We start from the raw sequence: 18,329 nt of genomic DNA, 5'->3' as shown, positions 1-18,329 counted from the left end.
ATGAGGCTTCCAGATGTCTCAGTGAACTACAAAGAAAGAAAGAAAGAAAGAAAGAAAGAAAGAAAGAAAGATTTTCTCTGATTGTGAGATATTTAACTGAGAAAACCAAACAGTTGACCAAGTAAAATAAAAGTCAAGAATTAAGAAATTTTAAAAGGGTGTTTCTAAATCTGAGGATAGAAATGAAATAAACATATTTGCATTTATTTGCAAATTAAGGAATGCAACCCCACGTAAAAATTATTTGTGTTTTAATGCTTTTTAATCCTTTAACGATTTATTTGATAGTATTGCTAGGTTTTTAAAAATCACTTTCCCATGAAAAGTTAAACAACAAATGTCTATTCTAGTACTCATTATCTTTGCGGTTTTAGAAAATATATTTTTACCCATATTCTTACATCTATTTCAGGGAAGTTACATAAGCCATTAATTCCTTTGGTAGAATGGGGAGAAATTTCACATACCCTCTTCCCTGCCAACTTGGATTTTCAGTTTTGTTAGAATGAGCTAGTATTTTATAACTAAATTAAGAAAATGCTTTATGGCTTACATGGTTTCTTTAGAGAATTATATTAGACACATGCATTATGTTTCATAATATTAATTTAGGAATTGACTTTTACATTTTACAAATTTATTTCTCCCACCATCTCCATACCAGCCCACTCCACTTTAGAGGTCTTTATTTTGGTTTATTTTCTTCCTTTCATTTGAAGTGCTTTTGTGAGTAATATTTTCAGAGAAGGTCTGTGCTTGGTTTGGCTGTCTGAGATTTCTGTTGTTCTTATTTCCCTAAAATAGCTTGGCCAAATACTGTATTCTGTGATCACAATCCTTTTATTTTATTTTATTTTATTTTATTTTATTTTATTTTATTTCCCCTCTCAAAACTTGGTAGGCATTACTGCAATGTCTTCTGGAATTTATTGAGACAAAAAAAAATTGTTATCAGCCTAATATTTCTTTTCTTTTAAATTTTGCCTGATATAATGTAAATGTGTATGTGTGTATATAGGCACAATAGTTTCACAATTCTGGTAAAAATACAATCTAGAGAGTTTCTAAGGTTTTGCTTGTTCCATTTTGTCTACTTTTTAAAAAAAATTTAAACATTTTTATTTATTTTTGAAAGACAGAGACAGAGCACAAGTGGGGGAGGGGCAGAGAGAGAGGGAGACACAGAATCCGAAGCAGGCTCCAGGCTCCGAGCTGTCAGCACAGAGCCCGATGTGGGGCTCGAACCCAGAAACTGTGAGATCATGACCTGAGCTGAAGTCAGACGCTCAACCGACTGAGCCGCCCAGGTACCCCCATTTTGTCTACTTTTTTTTACAAAAATGTTTTTAATGCTTATTTATTTTTGAGAGACGCAGGGTGCGAGCAGGCGAAGGGCAGCGAGAGGGAGACACAGAATCTGAGGCGCACTCCAGGCTGTGAGCTGTCAGCACAGAGCCTGACTCAGGGCTTGAACCCATGAACTGCGAGATATTACCTGAGCCAAAGTCAGACGCGTAACTGACTGAGCCACCTAGGCGCCCCTCTTTTGTTTTATTTCTTGCAGTAACATCGTCCACAGAGGAGAGGGAGGCTTTATTCTAATTCTTTAGATCGTCTTCATGTGTTTGAACTACAATTTTTCATACCCGTAATGACTTCTCTGCTGACGTTTACAGCGGGGGGATGGGGAGTGTTCTGTTAGAGATCGTGCCATGTCTCTTTGAATTATTTGGTCTCAGACAAAGGGAGAAGAAAAATGCCTTATTCCACGCAAGTTTTGTTTACTAGAAGAGAGGTCTTGTTGCCCATCGGGTGGTGGGAGGGAGCCTCCCTCAGACGCAGCCTCCCTGCATGGCCCTAGGAGCATAGCAAAACAATTCTCTGCATTTTGCCGTAGATCAAGTCACAGGATCATTCTCTCTCTGGCTGGCATGAATAGCTTGTTAGCAGTTGACTTTATTAGGCAGCGTCCCCTTGCTTTACATTTCTGCAAATTCAGTACAAAATGAGTGCAGTGACCAGATGTTCCTGCGAAGGGAGCTGGTGTGGTTCCAGAGGTCGGGTGGAGATTTGCCCCCATCGACTGTCATCACATGCCTTCATCTCTAGCCTTGCCTTCTCCAAGCCTGGCGGGATGAGTTCATGCTCTTCTCCTAAGGGAGGTGGTCTTTTCCTCTCATTCCTGCGGTGAACTTTTGTTTGCATATGGAGATCCAGACTGGTCTACCTTCGGTCTCATTGGGCTTGCCACCATAACATACATAACATACATAACATACATTCTCAGCATGCTGGGAATGCAACATTTGTGGTTCCCAATAAACGCAGCTCTCTCCCTTCTTTGCATTAGATCATGCCAACAAGGAATTTGGAAAGTTAGGAAGGTTTGGAAAGTAGGTGCGTTGGCTAAAGCACACCACCTTGAACCTAAAGCTACTACTTCTAACTTGCATGTTAAAATCTACTCCTGTAAATTAACTTGAATCTTCACTAGATCACGATAGTTGCAAATAAAGAACCTATATAGATTTGGATACATATTAGGTGATATTTCAGGAATTATCATTTTTTTAATCAGTACATTGTATTCATGTGTCTCCAGTCCTTCAAAGAGTTCCTTTCTTAGCTGTGGCCATAGTTCTGTCCTAAAATCCTCTGTCCTCTTTTCCGCAGTAATAGGATCTTAGCGGGGCACACGTCTCACAGAGTACAGAGTGCTCACCCGAGACCCCTTTGCAGGTAAGTATGACTATGTGACTGAGTCCTGGTCAATTGGCTATAAGTTACATGGAAGTTACAGGCGAAAAGCTTTGCGGAAACTTCCTTAAAAGACAGTGTTTAGGTTCCTTCTGGCTACTTAACAGAAACTTTGTGGCATAAAACCACAGTAACCATTTTGTTGTCTTTCACCGGCGGCTGAGGGTCAGAAAGGACTCAACTGAGGACTTCGGATTCCCTGTTTTGTGTCTCCTGCAGTTGCAGTCGGTTGCTGGAGCTGAAGCATGTAGGTCTGGCTGGGTAACTTCTTTTTATATAGTCCTGGGTCTCTTCCATGCGGGCTATTGGGCTTTCTCGAAGCAGGGTCACCTCAGAAAGGGCCAGAGCAGACTGCCCTGATAGCTGAAGGCATCGAGAATGAGTATCCCAGGGGCGCCTGGGTGGTTCAGTCTATTAAGCACGTGACTCTTGATTTCAGCTCGGGTCATGGTCTCACGGTTTGCGAGATCGAGCCCCACGTCTGGCTCAGAGCCTGCTTGGTACTCTCTCTCTCTCTCTCTGTCTCTCTCTGCCCCTCCCTCCCCCCACTTGCACTCACTCTTTCTCTCGAAATAAATAAATAAACTTAAAAACAAAAAGAATGGGTATCCCAGTGAAGAAGGCAAAAGTTAGAACTTCTTTTATGACTTCGCTTGGCAATCGCACAGTATCAGTGTACTATATTCTAATCTGAACATTCACAAAATCTGCCCAGTTACAAAGAGATGGGGCAGGGACCTCACCTTTCAACAGGAGTTTGTCAAAGGCACATCTTAAAACATACAGAGAGGGAGCTACTGTTGGAGCCATCTTTGAGAACTGCAGTCTTTCACAGGTAATAACCGTGTGTCTCCTTTGCTCTCCTCATTTTATCCTTGTTTCAATCCTGCCGCCTCGACTCAGGTGCTGCCATCTTTGGTCATGAAGCTCAAACCACACACGGCACAGGAACAGGTAGAAGTTACCCAGTGGCTAATATCACCAAGTGCCTTATCAGCCATGGATCATCAACCTGGAATTTTATGCAAGAGAAAAAATAGATGTCTTAATTCTTAAAGCCACCAGCTGCCATCTTGAGTGTTTGGTCACTGGAGCTGAGCCTGTCCACCATGAACACATCAGGCTTGCCTCCCGATTCATTGGTCGGTACATTGGAGCCTCAGTCACGTAGCACTAGGGACTGTTCCCCAAACACACCGTGTATTTCTGCTGTCCCTGGTCTCCAGCACACTGATCTCCAAGACTTCAATTCTCTGGTGCTTATTCGTCCCCAATGGCTGGCTTATTCCCTTCAAGTCCAACAACAAGTGCCATCTCTGAAGACGCTGTCTCAGATGCCTAGAGACAAAATTAAGGACACCATCCAGCACATTCCCACAATGTGTTTCTTTTTTTTTTTTCTTTTAGAGAGAGAGAGAGAGTGTGTGAGAGAAAACAGGGGCAAGGGACAGAGGGAGAAAGAGAACGAATCCCAAGCAGGTTCGATGTGAGCCTGGAGTCCGGCAATGCAGGGCTCGATCCCACAACCCTGGGATCATGACCTGAGCCAAAATCAAGAGCGGGATACTGAACTGGCTGAGCCACCCAGGCACCCCCCCAACCTGTTTCTTGAACCTATGCATAACAAATCCATACTATCTTGGATGACGGCTATTAGCATATCTCTGAATCACCTGCTGCACTGTGAATTTCTTGAGCTTGAGAAGCGTTTTACCTTTATCTTTCTTGGTCCTCCTGTTTGGCCATTTTCCAGGGCACCAACCTCAGTGTCTCATTAAGTTTCGATAGTTTTGTTCTATGAATCCCTATTTACTATCTCCATGATGTTAGGAAAGAATTTTGCATTCATAATTTTGTGTTTATTTTTTAAAGAGGCCTCTCCCTCTGGATTCACTTCTTTCTGTGAAATAAGAAGTTGGAAATGTTCTCTGAGGAGTGAGTAGACTGATAGAAGGAGATGTGCCCACATGTACTGCAGACACATGGGACAGAATCAGCAGTCTGAGAGAGACTAAAGAGTGTGGCCATCTTAGGGACTGGTAGGCACATGCATTTTCTGGAGGGTGAAGCATTCATGGGAACCAGACCTGAAGAAGTTGAAACCACATTCCCGAGAACCTCAAAACCATGCATAAGGAGTGTGGACTTTTTTCAGAAGGCAGTGATTTGCATTTGGAGTTTTGAAGGGAGAAAGTTATATCATCAGATGTGTCTTTAGAAGTTGAATCCAGGTGAAGTGTGTAGAATATATGTGAAGGAACTGGGTTGGGGTTTGGGAGAGAGAGTCAACAATGGAAGACCAGTCAGGAAGTTGTTAAAATAGTTCACAAGAGGCGTAATATGGTCTTGAATTAGAGTGATGGCCCATTATGACAGCAGTGGTGAGAAACAGAAAAGAAAAACATATTAAAGATTTCACAAGCTGTGATTAGTTAAATACATGCTATCAAAAAAGAAAGGGAGATGGGGTCCCTGTGTGGCTCAGTCAGTTGAGAGTCTGACTCTTGGTCTTGGCTCAGGTGGTGATCTCACAGTTTGTGGGTTCAAGCCCTGTGTCGGGCTTTGCGATGACAGCATGGGGCCTGCTTGGGATTTTCTCTCCCTCTCTCTCTGGACGCCCCCTCAACTCATCCTCTCTCTCTCTTTCTCTTTCTCTCTCAATAAATAAATAAACTCTAAAAAAAATCAATCAATCAATCAATAAAGGAAAAGGAGAGAAATATGGTAAGAGAAGAAGTAAATTTAGACGTCATTAGTGTAAATATGATCATTGAAGACATTGATCGACACTCGGGTCAGCATTCATTCAATATCAGCTTTCTGTCAGCATTTCATGTGTTCCAGACAATCTTCTAGGCAGACCAAGATGGGAGGGCATTGACTCTGCTGTTGAGGAGAACCCTTTGCAAGGAGCCAGACATGCAAACAAAGCATTGCTAGACAATGAGGTAATTGCTACAGTGAAACAAAACAAAACAACACACAGATAGTTGTCTTGCCTCAGAATTATTTAGATGTAGGGGTCTGCCCCTTTGGGTTATGGGTTCTAGAAGGACCAGGGCATATGTGGTTTGCATCGGTCCCCTGGAACTGCCAAGAGTAAATCTGTGCAGAAATGCCCAATCTCTTTTAAAGAAGAAAACTGGACTTTGGAAGGATCTGGAAGACACAGTTTTAGATGGGCATGGAATCTGAAGACTTAAGGGGACGAGAAGGTTAAGGTGTGCACTTGTTGCTGGCTGCAGGAAGCTATCCCTACCAGAACTCATCCCATCTCTCCTTGGATCTAAGAACACAGCTTTCCTGCTATGCTAGTCTTCTTGTTAGGAACCCAAAGCTGACTGTGTTCCTCTGTGACCCCTGCTGTCACATGTTGCTCAGCCAAAGGGTTTATTTTTCGCCAAGGCATGGCCTTGGCTCCTCAGTGTACCAGGAAGTTTTTATGACTAGGAAGTGCCGAGCCAGGGTAAGAGGGAGACAGCAAATGAAACAGATGGTGGTATAAACAGGTTGCAAGCTAAGTGGATTTCCCATAATGCTGTTGGAAGAAGGAAACCCTAAGACTCTTCACATTTATGTTTCAGCGTTCCGATAAATACCCACCTGCCACCAGTTCACTGTGTGGTTTGGCCAGATCGTTGCACTCCTCTGGGCTCCCATCAACACACACACCTACCATGGCCTACCGCCATCCTAGGCCTGGTTTCCAGTCTTGCCAACTGATACATGTGTGGGCATCGAGGAACTTACCAGGGAAAAAAATTCCACTGTGTACGTAAGTGGGATTTAGTTGATCAAGATGTGTCTGTCTGAAGGGGTCTTGCAGTAGCAACCAAATTTTAAGAGGGGATGCTACAGCCCCTTGGTAGAATCCACCCTTTGGAAGAAAATGTCTGGAAAGACAAGGCTGACTCTGTAATGCAGCCTGCGGTTTGGAGGGGGAGGGGCGGTCCAGATCCAGAGAGTGGCTGTGAGTTGAATCCTGTTCTGTCTGGTTCCCTCAGAGCTGTGGGAAAGGAGAGCCTTGGTTAGTCTCTTAGTTCCCTGTGGCTGCTGGATCAAATTGCCACAAGCTGGTGGCCTCAAATAGCAGAAACACCATTCTGGAGGGCAGAGGTCTGGAAGCAAAGGGTCAGGCCACGATTCCTCCATAAGCTTGAGGGTCCCGTTCTTTCTTGCCTCTTCCAGCTTCTGGTAGCTGAAGGCACTCCTGACCTCGTGGCCCCATCCCTCCAGTCTACGCCTCTCTTTCACATGGCCTTCTTCCCTGTGTCTCCTCCTTTGTCTCTCGCTGGCTTTGGATCTAGGGCCAGCCAGATAATCCAGGATGATCTTACATCGACATCCTTAATTACATCTGCAGAGATCCCTCCCCCCCCCTTTTTTTTTTCAAATAAGGTCACATTCACAGGTTTGGGGGCTTAGGATGTGGACATATTCTTGTAAGGGCTACCATTCAACCCCCTATGAACACTGCTATTTCTACAGCCGGGGGCCAAGTTGTTTAATAGCGTCGACTCCTGGCTGCTAAAACAGCAGCGAGACACTCTGAGAGGACGGAATACAGAGGAGAGAAAGGAGATGAGAGGGGAGCATTGGCTCCCTCGGGCAGCAACGCCTGCTGTCTGGTGCTCCATGAGGCTGCGTGGCAGTGGGAGAGCAGCAACCTGGAATTCCCAGGGGTCCAGGCGGAGTGCAACGCACGTGGGCCATGGTCCAAGGTAGCGCGTCTCAGACCGAGGTTTATGACTCAGAGTGGACTCATCACACAGTTTTAATGGGTCGTGACGAGCATCAAAGACAAAAGAGATAGAAAAGAAGGGAAAATGCCCGAGTTTATTACAAGTATTAAAGGGAAGTATTGTTTGGAGAAATGTGTGCGGGGGTATATGTATGCACCGGATTATGATGTAAAATGTTTTCCTTATGTTGGTTGCAGTCAAAAGTTTGAACGCCACTGGTGTAAGAGCCCTGGGCATGGCAGTTTGGGGCATCATGGAGGGAGCAGTGGTCCAGGGAAGTGTCCTTGGCTCTGGGCGTAACGTTGGGAATGACGGGTCTTGCCAGGCACCGCAGTGAGTGATGGTGTGGATAGCCGCAAGAGGAAGCATTCAACACGTGTGAGATATCCCTGGGGGCCTCCCCCTTCTGGAGGGACCTTGCAAAGGAACTCACAAGCGGGTGAAAAAGGCGATCATGAGACGGGCTATAACTGGGACATTAACTGCGAGGACAGTTCATGCGGCTGGAGGGCATTCAGATGACATATGGGAGGACGGTTGGTATTAGATCTGCGGTTTCCAAACTTCGTTTTGCCTTCAAGCCTTGTGTTGCTATAAAACTTTGTGGCCGAATCGTGTGCAATGGCACAGAATCCCCGCGACACGCCGTTCCCCTGTCCCGGCAGTCCCCAAGGCCCATGGACAGCCAGCCCTTGGCCTAATTTGGAAAGCTTGTAATGACTAACACTGGCTTGGAAGGCGCTTCTGGCCCCTTCTAGTGCGAATTCTTTGATTCTATGGCTCGGACAAAATTCTGTATCATTTACCAGATCGTGACTTCTTTTTGAAGCCAAGGCTTGAATGTTGGTCATCTCTGAATTCCCCCCACAGTGCCTGGCACAAAGTGTTCAATTATAGAGTGTTTGAAGAAAGTGGTTCTTTTTTGCCTCCTACTTTGCAATTCTGGGACCCACACACAGTGCTCTCTGCAAAGTGGGTGCTCTTAAAACGTTGGGAGGACTAAATAAATAAAGGAATGAATAAAATCCTGCCCTGAAACTTGTAGAGAAAGCTGTCATGTACCAGTGGAGCCAGCAGAGAGCAGAAGAGCTCAGTTTAACGACAGCTTCCTCCCCCGGAGAGCTGAAGCAGCCAGGCGCAGCCAGGGCAGGGAGAAGCAGATCGGTTTGTTTTATGGGGATTAGGAAATGCACAACCAGAAAAGGATAGAGACACAAAGCGTGAAGGCCTGATGCATTAATCTCCAAAGCTTTCTCTATAGGGTAACAGTCTTATCAGGAAATGGGGTTTTCCTTCAGGCTAACTGCGGGTACGTGGAGAACAGGGCAGGAGTTGCCAATGCTTATAATATGACTTCAACCACATAGGTGGAAGAGATTCAAGGAACTTTGCAGTGCACTTGTATCATGGCAAGGAGACGGAACTAAGAATCAGGGGTTGTGACTCTGATACCACTTATGTGACCTTGAGAGAGACCCTTCTCCTGACTTCAGTTTTTCCATATGTCAGTGGAGGGGTAGGAGTGGATGATTTTGAGGGCCCTGGTCTGTGGATGGGTTCAGTTCTGGCTCCAGTTCTGCTCCTGCCCTCAACTCTCGGGGTGATGTCCGGGGAAGCCAATGAAGCAGGTGCTTTAGCCCTGGGCAAGCCAAAGCCACACCCCCACGCCCAATGTGCTCAGGAGCTGCCCAGTCAAAGTGGGGTGGGGGGCAGTTGAAAAGGAGAGGTGGAGTTGACTGAGTAGAGAGGGTACGAGCCAGAGAATAAATGAGAAGATGCGAGAGAAGGTACACAGGGGCGAGAGCAAGGAGAGGAGAAGAGAAAGGGAAGAAAACAGAGAAGGGACAGAGTGGAGTGAGATAAGGGAGGGACAAGTGGTGGGCAGTGGTTTACGATTCCATCACTTAATGGAATGAAGCTCTTAAAAGGCATAAGCCTATGCATCAGAACCTTTGCAGTTGGGACCCCCGCACCTGTGCTTTTAAAATAAGTCCTAGGCAGTCGTGATGTGAATCCAGAGTTAAGAATCATCAGTCTCTACGAATACTTGTAATTTTGAATGTGAGGAAGCGGGAGCAGCTGTCCGCAGGGCCCCTACCACTCCGTTTCAAAGGTCTTAGGATCAACCTGCAGAGGAGCTTCTGTCTGTTCCGCTCTATTCCAGGGGACAGACAGGGCTCCTGGCTTCTCGCCTCACTCCTCAGACCAGGTCCTCTGCTGCTGATGGCACTGGGAAGGCTCACGGAAGATCCCAGACTTAACACCTTGCTTTTAGGAGGCAAGTAGGTAAAGAGAACTGAGAGATGTCCCCTGGGCGGCACAGTGGGGCAGAGCTCAGTTCCATTTCATTTCAGTGGGGAGCCCAGAGCAGAAGTCATAGATCAACAAGTGGGATGCTTCTGGAGAGACCGATGGACCCACAAAGAGAAAGGGAAATTGAGAGGAGAATTAGGGGCCACGTTTCCTTATTTGTCTCTAGTGGGAGAGGCAATGCTAGAGTGGCAGAAAGAGTTCTGACATCAGCCCAGCTCCACACTCCATAACCTGGGCCCTCCGTTCCCTTGTCCAGTTGATACTAACGCACTCAATCAAACGTGGAACGCCACACAGACAGGAGCCAGCATTGTTATTCGCTTCTATTGTTGTACCACGGACATATGCCCACTTCGGTGGTTATGGATGTGTCCTCCCTAGGCCTTCCAAAAGAGGTAAAAGCTCTTAAATTCTCAGTGACCATATTAGCACTTTCACGTTATGACTTGAGTTAGTTCTTAGCATGTAGGAACAATCACACTGAGTGGTGTTTAAAGGTTTTCCTTTCTGAAGCTCCGAGATGACTGAGGGATCAATGGATGTGTGTCCTTGAGAGTACCCGCAGTCTACGGTTGGGGGGGGGGGTCATATGATACTGTCATCAGTTACGGGAGGTTCATGATGTTTGTCCTACCTGCAGAATCCACACAGACCTCACACGGAAGGAGAGAGAAATTTGTCTTCAACCCAGCCATCATTTTTTATGGATTTCTCTGTGCTTCGCATTTTTATGATCTCCGAGGAGGATACAAATGCAGCTGAGACAAAGTTTCTGCTCTCCTTATGGACTTCCAAGGAACAGAAACATAAAGTGACCTGTGAAGGTCTCTTCCAGGAGCACAAAAGACACGGTTTGGGGCACAGGAGAAGGTGATATTGATTCTAAACGACTCTCTTTAAAAAAATTTTTTTTTAAGTTTATTCGTTTTTGAGCGAGAGACAGAGTGCGAGCAGGGAGAGGGGCAGAGAGAGAGACACACACACACACAGAATCCAAAGCAGGCTCCAGGCTCTGAGCTGTCAGCTCAGAGCCTGACATGGGGCTCCAACTCACGAGCCGCTAGATCATGACCTGAACTGAAGTTGAACGCTTAACCGACTGAGCCACCCTAAAGAGCCCCTAAAAGACTCTTTTAACCATCTTAGAATAAGCTGTCTGATCTTAACCGTTAGAGATGAATCAAAGGTGTTCCAGGAGGGTCATGCACATAAAAATGGGTGCAGGAAGGAGCACCTGGGTGGCTCGGTCCGTTAAGTGTCTGACTTCGGCTCAGGTCATGATCTCCGATGCATGAGTTTGAAGCCCGCATCAGGCTTTCTGCAGTCATTTGGCAAGAAGTCTACATACTCACCATAGCCTCAAAACCATCCCCAAAATCATACACCAAGTCTGCCCTCTATTGGGTGCATCACTTACTCCAAATTGATCTCCTCCCAACTTAAGTCAAACCTTTAGCCTAAAAGACAATTTGATAAACGAATTCACACTAAAGTGTTAATAGCTACTGAGTTTTAATGTCTGTGTCTCCAAGGAAAAGCATACAAAAGAAAAGAGACTACTTTCTTTCTTTTTTTTTTTTAATATATATATATATTTTTAACATTGGTTCATTTTTGAAAGACAGAGAGTGCGAATGGGGAAGGGGCAGAGAGAGAGAGGGAGACACAGAATTCGAAGCAGGCTCCAGGCTCCGAGATGTCAGCACGGGGCCCCATGCAGGGCTCAAACTCACAAACCGCAAGATCGTGATCTGAGCCCAAGTCGGCCGCCCAACCGACTGAGCCACCCAGGCGCCCCCAAAACGAGACTACTTTCTGACAGATGGATTTCAGCACCCACCTACCTCATTTTTGTGGAAGAGATCTTCCAGGACCTTCCAATCACACATCCCCAGTGTGAGGAAGGCCTCTCTCCTTTGTCAGATCAGAGGATCAGCAGGGATACTCGGGTCCCAAAGCCTGACTCCTTAATATCACCTCTTGGCGTAGGACTGGCTGTGTTCATCTGAGCGACAACAGCAAAAACAGGTCTTTATTTTTTATCATGTTTTATGGGTCACCAAGCACCTTCACTTACATTGTGTGAGCCGGTTCTCAGATCATATTTTAGCAAAAGCATGGATTATCAGGCCCATTTGAAGCAGGAGAAAACTGGGCACTTAAAGTCTAGGGCCTCAGACATCTAAGCCAGCACTCTTTCTGCTATTCCATGTTGCTTCCTCCACTGCCTGAAATTCTCACTGTCTTCTGACTGGTAAATCGAATGGTTTCCATTTGCAAAATGTCCCAGAAGTCTTTGTCAGAAATCCACTTCCTGTAGTCTCAGGAATTTTGGGATTTTAAGGCATTTTAGGGAATGTCTGCATCAGTCTTTTGGAGTTACCAATTGTTCTTCCCGTATCCTTAACTCGATATCCAAACAAACCATCAGCTCTACTTCAGGATAGACTTCACACCTAATCAGTTCCCACTTCATGGCTACTCCCAGCCCAGCCCCAAACCCTGTCTTCTCTGGCTTGACTTAGTCTAGGGAATAAGGTCCCCAATAACAAACACAAACCACCTTCTCTTCCATGGAGTAGTGGCTGGGTGTTGGCTCTAGGAGGCCTGGGAGGAATGAAATGCCTTTATGCTAAGCCAGCCAGTTGGGCCACTGGTGTTTAAGGGACAATGTGTCTCTTTCCTTCTGGCTCCTCTTTTTCTCTTAACTGGTTCTTAGACTCCTCACTTGCCTCTCTGCTTTCACTCTTGCCCTCCTACTGTTAATTTGCCACTTAGCAGAAGGCATTACTTTTAAAATATCAAATCAGGCCAGTCCCTTAGTCAACCGCCCCCTTCCTCATCCCAGTGGTTTCTTTAATAGAGCCTTTAAGGCTGTAAGTGATCTGGGTCCTGCATGCCTTGCTGGCCTCATCTAGTCCTCTCTGGTTCACCTGCTCTGTTCTTGTTCCCTTGCCTTGTTGCTCACGTTTGAATGTACTAAGCATGCTTCTACCCCAGGGCCTTTCCACTGACTGTCCTTGACAAGGAAATGTCTTTATGCAAATATTTGCATCTCCTGCAGTAGGACTTAGTCTATCTAGTTCACTGCTGAATCATTGGCCTCTCAAGCGGTGCAGATTCTCAGTACTTACTCGTAAAAAGAATCTGAGTGAATCAATTTTACAGGTGGAGAAACTGAGGTCCGGCGTGGGAAGGGCTGGTCAGTAGCAGAAGCTCGACTCAAGAGCAATTTTTCTCTAACAGGCCTGTGAAATATCCATTGCACTGGCCTCCTTCTTCATATTACAAAAAAAGCCCAATTCTTTTCCCGTATAAAGTCCTCATTTTCAGAAGGAAATAGCATTTTCATATTACAAGTGTAGTCTAGTTTGCCCCTTTACTTCCTCAAACTTAAACTCTTTGATTATCAGGGCTGGGTGGGAACCACAAAAGTTACCTATCAAGCCTTTTATCTTGCAGAAGAGAAAAGCCAAGACCAGAGAGGAAGCTGGATCTTGGTCGAAGGGGAATTAGAACCTAGGTCTCTCAACTGCCAGTACAGACGCTTTCTAATTCCCTCCAGTGCTCAGTGTTGAACATCTGTATCTGCTCACAATTTTACTTGTTCTCATTAAGATGAGTCTCTATGCCTCATTTTGGCAGGTAATCACCCTCAAATGTACATTTCACAGGGTGGTGGGAATCCGTGTACCTAGCTCGTGAACGAGGCCCGGATGCCTTCTACAGACACCTGTATCCTGGCTGCAGGCTGCTCAACCAGATATTTCTGGCATCGTAAGGATGGGGGGCGGGAGAGTGAAAATTTCTAACATGGAATAGCACCATCCCTCCGACCTTGCCACTTCCTGGCTGTGTGCCTTTGTGCAAGGCGCTTATGCTCTCAGGACTTCAGTATTCTTCCTTGGGAGATGAGGCTAGCCGGCCCTCAAGTGCAGATGAGGAAGTACTTTGTAAACCACAGAAGGCTGCATACGGATGAGGGAGAGGAGATTCCTGGCGACCAAGGTCTGAAATAGCTCCCCATTGTAACCACAAACCTCTCCCGCTCCCTGCCTTTGGAACTTGGGAGAGAAGCCCTGGGGGGTTAGCTGCAGAGAACTTAGGTTGGGGAGGTGTGAGGTACCTTTGTGCTAAATCAACCTTTATGCTAACCTTAGCCATGGGGGGTTTAAGGAAGAATTCCTCTGCCCTTTGGTCCGGCCTTGGCTTCTCCAGTGGTTCTTAGATGCCTAACAATGCAAGGATTATAAAAACAAAACAAAACAAAAAGAAACCCCAGAAGTCACCTCATTCACAGCCCCAGTACTTCAGGAGAGGTGTGAAGGAAGCAACCCAGACCTCACTATTCCCAAGTAAAGTACTTAAATAGCTAGAGATCTTGATAATTTGTCCTGAGAAGCAGCTAAGAAGGAGGGAGCCGCGCAGGGAAGGAAAGACTAGAGCAGAGGCTGGGATAGAAGTTCCGCCAGGCCAGGTGGGGTAGGAAGGGAGGAAGTGCCACAAAAGAGAAAAGGAGCCAGATCAAACCAGGCTGAAGTCAGAAAACAACTGAGGAGAGGGAGGAACAACAAAGAGGAATGAAGAGAGGGGGTGCAGAGAGAAGGCAAAAAGATAGAATGAGAAAGATCCTGGAGGGAAATTCAGAGAAAAGTTAGGCAAAAGGAGAAGAAGAATGAGGAGTGTGGGTAAAGGAAGAGAATAAGGATAGGGGAGGGGAGGGGAGGAGGAGGGGCCTGGGGAGGGGAGGTCCAAGAAGCCCCAGAGCACAGAGCCAGGGAGTGGGACTGCTATTTGTTCTTGGGCTGGCTGTTCTTACAGGACAACTCTCCTTCTCTACTCAGTGGGGCCACCAAGGGTCAAGTCTTGGCTGGGGGAGATGCCAGGTTCTTTCCTGAGAATGCCTGTGGATAGTTGAGCGGGTATAATTAGATTCTGAGTCTCTTGTCAGGGACCAAGGAGGTTCCAGGATATATAGAGAAAATAACATGTAGTACTTAGGTTGGGTTCCTCTGGCCCAGATTCATTGCTCTCCCAGACTATTCCAACAAATGTGAGTGACTTTGTAATGCCCCATTTATGGTCAGCCTTGCCTGGACATGCCAAACCCGGAAGCCCTAACACTCTTTGCTGTGCATTCTCTCATAGCTTTGGTTAACAGACACAAAAGGAAATGGTGACAGTTCTCCAAGACATTCAGGACAACTCTCGACCCCTCCTGCCTCTCAACATTGTGGTTATGGCCTAAGCATTGAGAATATATTCAAGATGCATGGCTGGTGACAGGATTGGCCAAGTTCTCTGCTTCACTTGGTTTCTGGAGACATGCAATATCTTTTAAGCTTTTTGTGAGCTTGAAGGCCATAAAGTGCCAGTCCTTAAAGAGCCTGCAGAGATCATCTGGTCCATGCCAAGGTTTTAGCTTATCCTTCCTTGATAACACGTTATTTTATTTTATTTTATTTTATTTAATATTTATGTATTTTTGAAAGAGAGAGAGAGAGAGACAGAGTTTGAGTGCGGGAGGAGCAGAGAGAGAGGGAGACACAGAATCCGAAGCGGGCTCCAGGCTCTGAGCTGGCGGCACAGAGCCAGACGCGGGGCTAGCTCATGAACTAAAAGATCATGACCTGAGCAGAAGTAGGACACTTGACCGACAGAACCACATAGGCACCCTGATAACACATTATTTTAGAAAAAAAAAAAAAACTGTTGAGACTCTGATTTGGACACCAAACATCTAACCAGACAACAGAATGCTGTCTAGGACAGCATTTCTTAACCTTCCTTTTTGTGTGTGGGGAGCAGGGGAGCACTGGATCTAACCAAGGGTCTGTTGATTCTTTGCTCACATAGACAAACAATAATGGTAACATTTGTTCAGGTGGTTCTTGGACTTTTGCATGTCCAGACTGGGGGGTTCCTGACCTAAAACTGCTCCTACTGGCCAGGAATCCGACAGGTAATTTAGAGTTGAGTGAAAAGAACCTCAGTCTTGAAATGTGGAGGTCTTGCCCTGATATAGCTGTGAAGTATATGGGCCAGAGCATTTTACTACCCATTATTAGACTCAGTGGCTCAAGCTCTGAGCTTTAGTAGATGGTTTCTGAAATCACCTTCCAGCTCCAAGTTTCTAGGCACCAAGATGAAATCAGTTTCAGGTTTTTTTTTTTAATTTTTGGTACTTTTTGTCACAGTAGAAAGGCAAGTAGACCGGAAATCTCTCAGCTACTGAGAAAGAGGGACATGGAGGGTGAGGCGAAGGTATCTATCCTCCTCTAGTACAGGGATAAGTGAAGTGCTGCTAGAACCCATCTCACCTTGACGGACAAGACTTTTTACAGAGATAATGGAGAAAGAAATGATTGACTCCTAATATCCACATTCCATTTGCAAATCTGCTTTTGGAAGAATGATTCTGAATCCCCACTTCTCACACACACACACTTTTGCATTTTTCTGGCCCTCTTAAAATGTTTGAGTATGGTGAGAGAGCTGTCTGGGTACATTCTGCAGCTGTGCATGATGGAGCATTTGTCTCCTCCAAGGCTGAGTATTTGAGTGTGTGTGTGATTTAGTGTATACATGGGCATGTGTATGAGTGAAATCATGGAATGTGTATGTGAGCAGCAGTGACTGAACATAAAAGGTGGTATAGATAGTGTGGCAAGTGTAAAATCATGTGGGCCTGTGGGTGTGCAGGATTATTATTATTATTTTTTTTTAAGTAAGCCACTTTGGATTGTGTAGCCTCCTCTTACTTCTGTGATTGATTTCACGAGGGTAATGGTGCGTAAAAGCGCTGGTGAGATCTGGGGGCGCCTCCTAGTCTGACGTCAGAGAGAGAGTTTAAAAGGGGGGGAGCCGGTGGAGAGAACACAAGCCGCTTTAGGAGTCTCGGGTTTCAGAGCCATCGCTGCTGCCTGCGGATCCGCTCCTAGAGTTTGACCAACCGTCTGGCTCGGCTTCCCCAGCGCCGCTGAGATGCTGTCCTGCCGCCTCCAGTGCGCGCTGGCCGCGCTGTCCATCGTCCTGGCTCTGGGCGGTGTCACCGGCGCGCCCTCCGATCCTCGACTCCGTCAGTTTCTGCAGAAGTCCCTGGCTGCTGCCGCGGGGAAGCAGGTAAGGAGACTTCCTCGACGTCTTTTTTCCCCCTCTTCTGAATCCCCCAGTCTTCTCTCAGGCTTTGCCTTTCCCCCCTGGGGTGGATTTAAGAGGTAGCCCTGCAGAGTGTCAGTGCTTTTCTGGGTCCCTCCGCTCTCAAATCTCTCAGGAAAACTTTCAAAGTCCAGAATCTCCTCTTACCTCTTTTTTCCCCTCTGATCAGCGCAGTTGGCCACAGTTCAGGTAAGTTCTTTGGCATTAAAGAAAATTTCAAGACCTGGGTAGCTGAGCACTAGAGGAAGAGGCATCCCCCAGTGTTAAACACGGAGGTGCTGGCCCAGGTGCTGAAAGCGCGGACCTCTGAAGCTACTACCTTCCTCAGCAGTGCCTCCTTCCCATGCTCCTAAAGGGCAGTCTACAGACGGAACACAGTATGTTTAAGATTCTGAAAGGTCTCCTTCCCCACAGTTAACTTAACAAAAACGGTAAGAACAATTCCAGTTTGTAGCTCCTGAGCTGGAAATTGAAATTGAATTAAACAAACTGTTGGCACATGTTTTATCTTTGCAAAACTGTATTAACAATCTACCATTTCTGTGTGTGTGTGTGTGTGTGTGTGTGTGTGTGTGTTAAAGCTATAAAGGCAGAAAACTTGCAGAAACATTTGAGCTTTTCAAGCCTGTCTATGTAACTTGATGATTATAACATCTACCCTTATTTTTATATCCTTAGCTGATTTTAAGTGTGACAAAGGTGCACAGCTGTGAACATTGGGTTTTGGGTGTAGCTGAATCTGCTTTCCAAATTAGGTTTTTTTCCATTTCTTTTTCTCCATCACCATCATCTTAATCCCTTATCTCTCCCTCTCTCTCTCTTTCTTTCTCTCTCTGTCTCTTACCCTATATAGGAACTGGCCAAGTACTTCTTGGCGGAGCTGCTGTCTGAACCCAACCAGACAGAGAACGATGCCCTGGAACCTGAAGACTTGTCCCAGGCGGCTGAGCAGGATGAAATGAGGCTGGAACTGCAGAGATCCACTAACTCAAACCCTGCCATGGCACCCCGAGAACGCAAAGCTGGCTGCAAGAATTTCTTCTGGAAGACTTTCACTTCCTGTTAGCTTTATTAATTATTGTTGTCCATATAAGACCTGGTTCCTTTCCTCCAAACCTCATCCCTCTTCCCTAACTCCCCAATCCTCAGCAAGACCCTTGCATTAGAAATTGGAGACTGTAAATACAAAATAAAATTATGATGACATTATGAAACACAAGAATTTGCTTCTCATTGTGTATCTTTCTGCTCAATAATATGTGATTAGCAGTTGTGATTTCAGTCAAGTTACTTGAGGTATGCATGCCAAATCTCACAGACACATGATTTAAAATTTCCTGTGGTAATAAAGATTCTGTC

The 18,329-nt window shown here is 45.8% G+C and overlaps 1 protein-coding gene across 1 annotated transcript; it reads left to right on the top strand.

Annotated features, from left to right (window-relative positions):
• Positions 1-16,742: 16,742 nt before the first annotated feature.
• SST (somatostatin) lies at positions 16,743-18,121 on the top strand. Its single transcript, XM_047876554.1, has 2 exons — positions 16,743-16,934; positions 17,824-18,121. Exons 1-2 carry the CDS (start codon positions 16,797-16,799, stop codon positions 18,034-18,036), a joined length of 351 nt encoding a protein of 116 aa, XP_047732510.1. The 5' UTR covers positions 16,743-16,796; the 3' UTR covers positions 18,037-18,121.
• Positions 18,122-18,329: the final 208 nt, after the last annotated feature.

The sequence above is a fragment of the Prionailurus viverrinus genome, chromosome C2 (genome assembly GCF_022837055.1).
Source record: "Prionailurus viverrinus isolate Anna chromosome C2, UM_Priviv_1.0, whole genome shotgun sequence".
NCBI classification, from domain to species: Eukaryota; Metazoa; Chordata; class Mammalia; order Carnivora; family Felidae; genus Prionailurus; species Prionailurus viverrinus.
The sequence above is the reverse complement of the archived record's forward strand: the minus strand, read 5'-3'. Positions and strand labels throughout refer to the sequence as shown.

Coding starts and splice junctions, on each gene's coding strand:
- SST (XM_047876554.1), top strand. CDS start 16,797: ATGCTGTCCTGCCGCCTCCAGTGCGCGCTGGCCGCGCTGTCCATCGTC. Junction 16,935..17,823: donor CTGCTGCCGCGGGGAAGCAG/GTAAGGAGACTT, acceptor TACCCTATATAG/GAACTGGCCAAGTACTTCTT.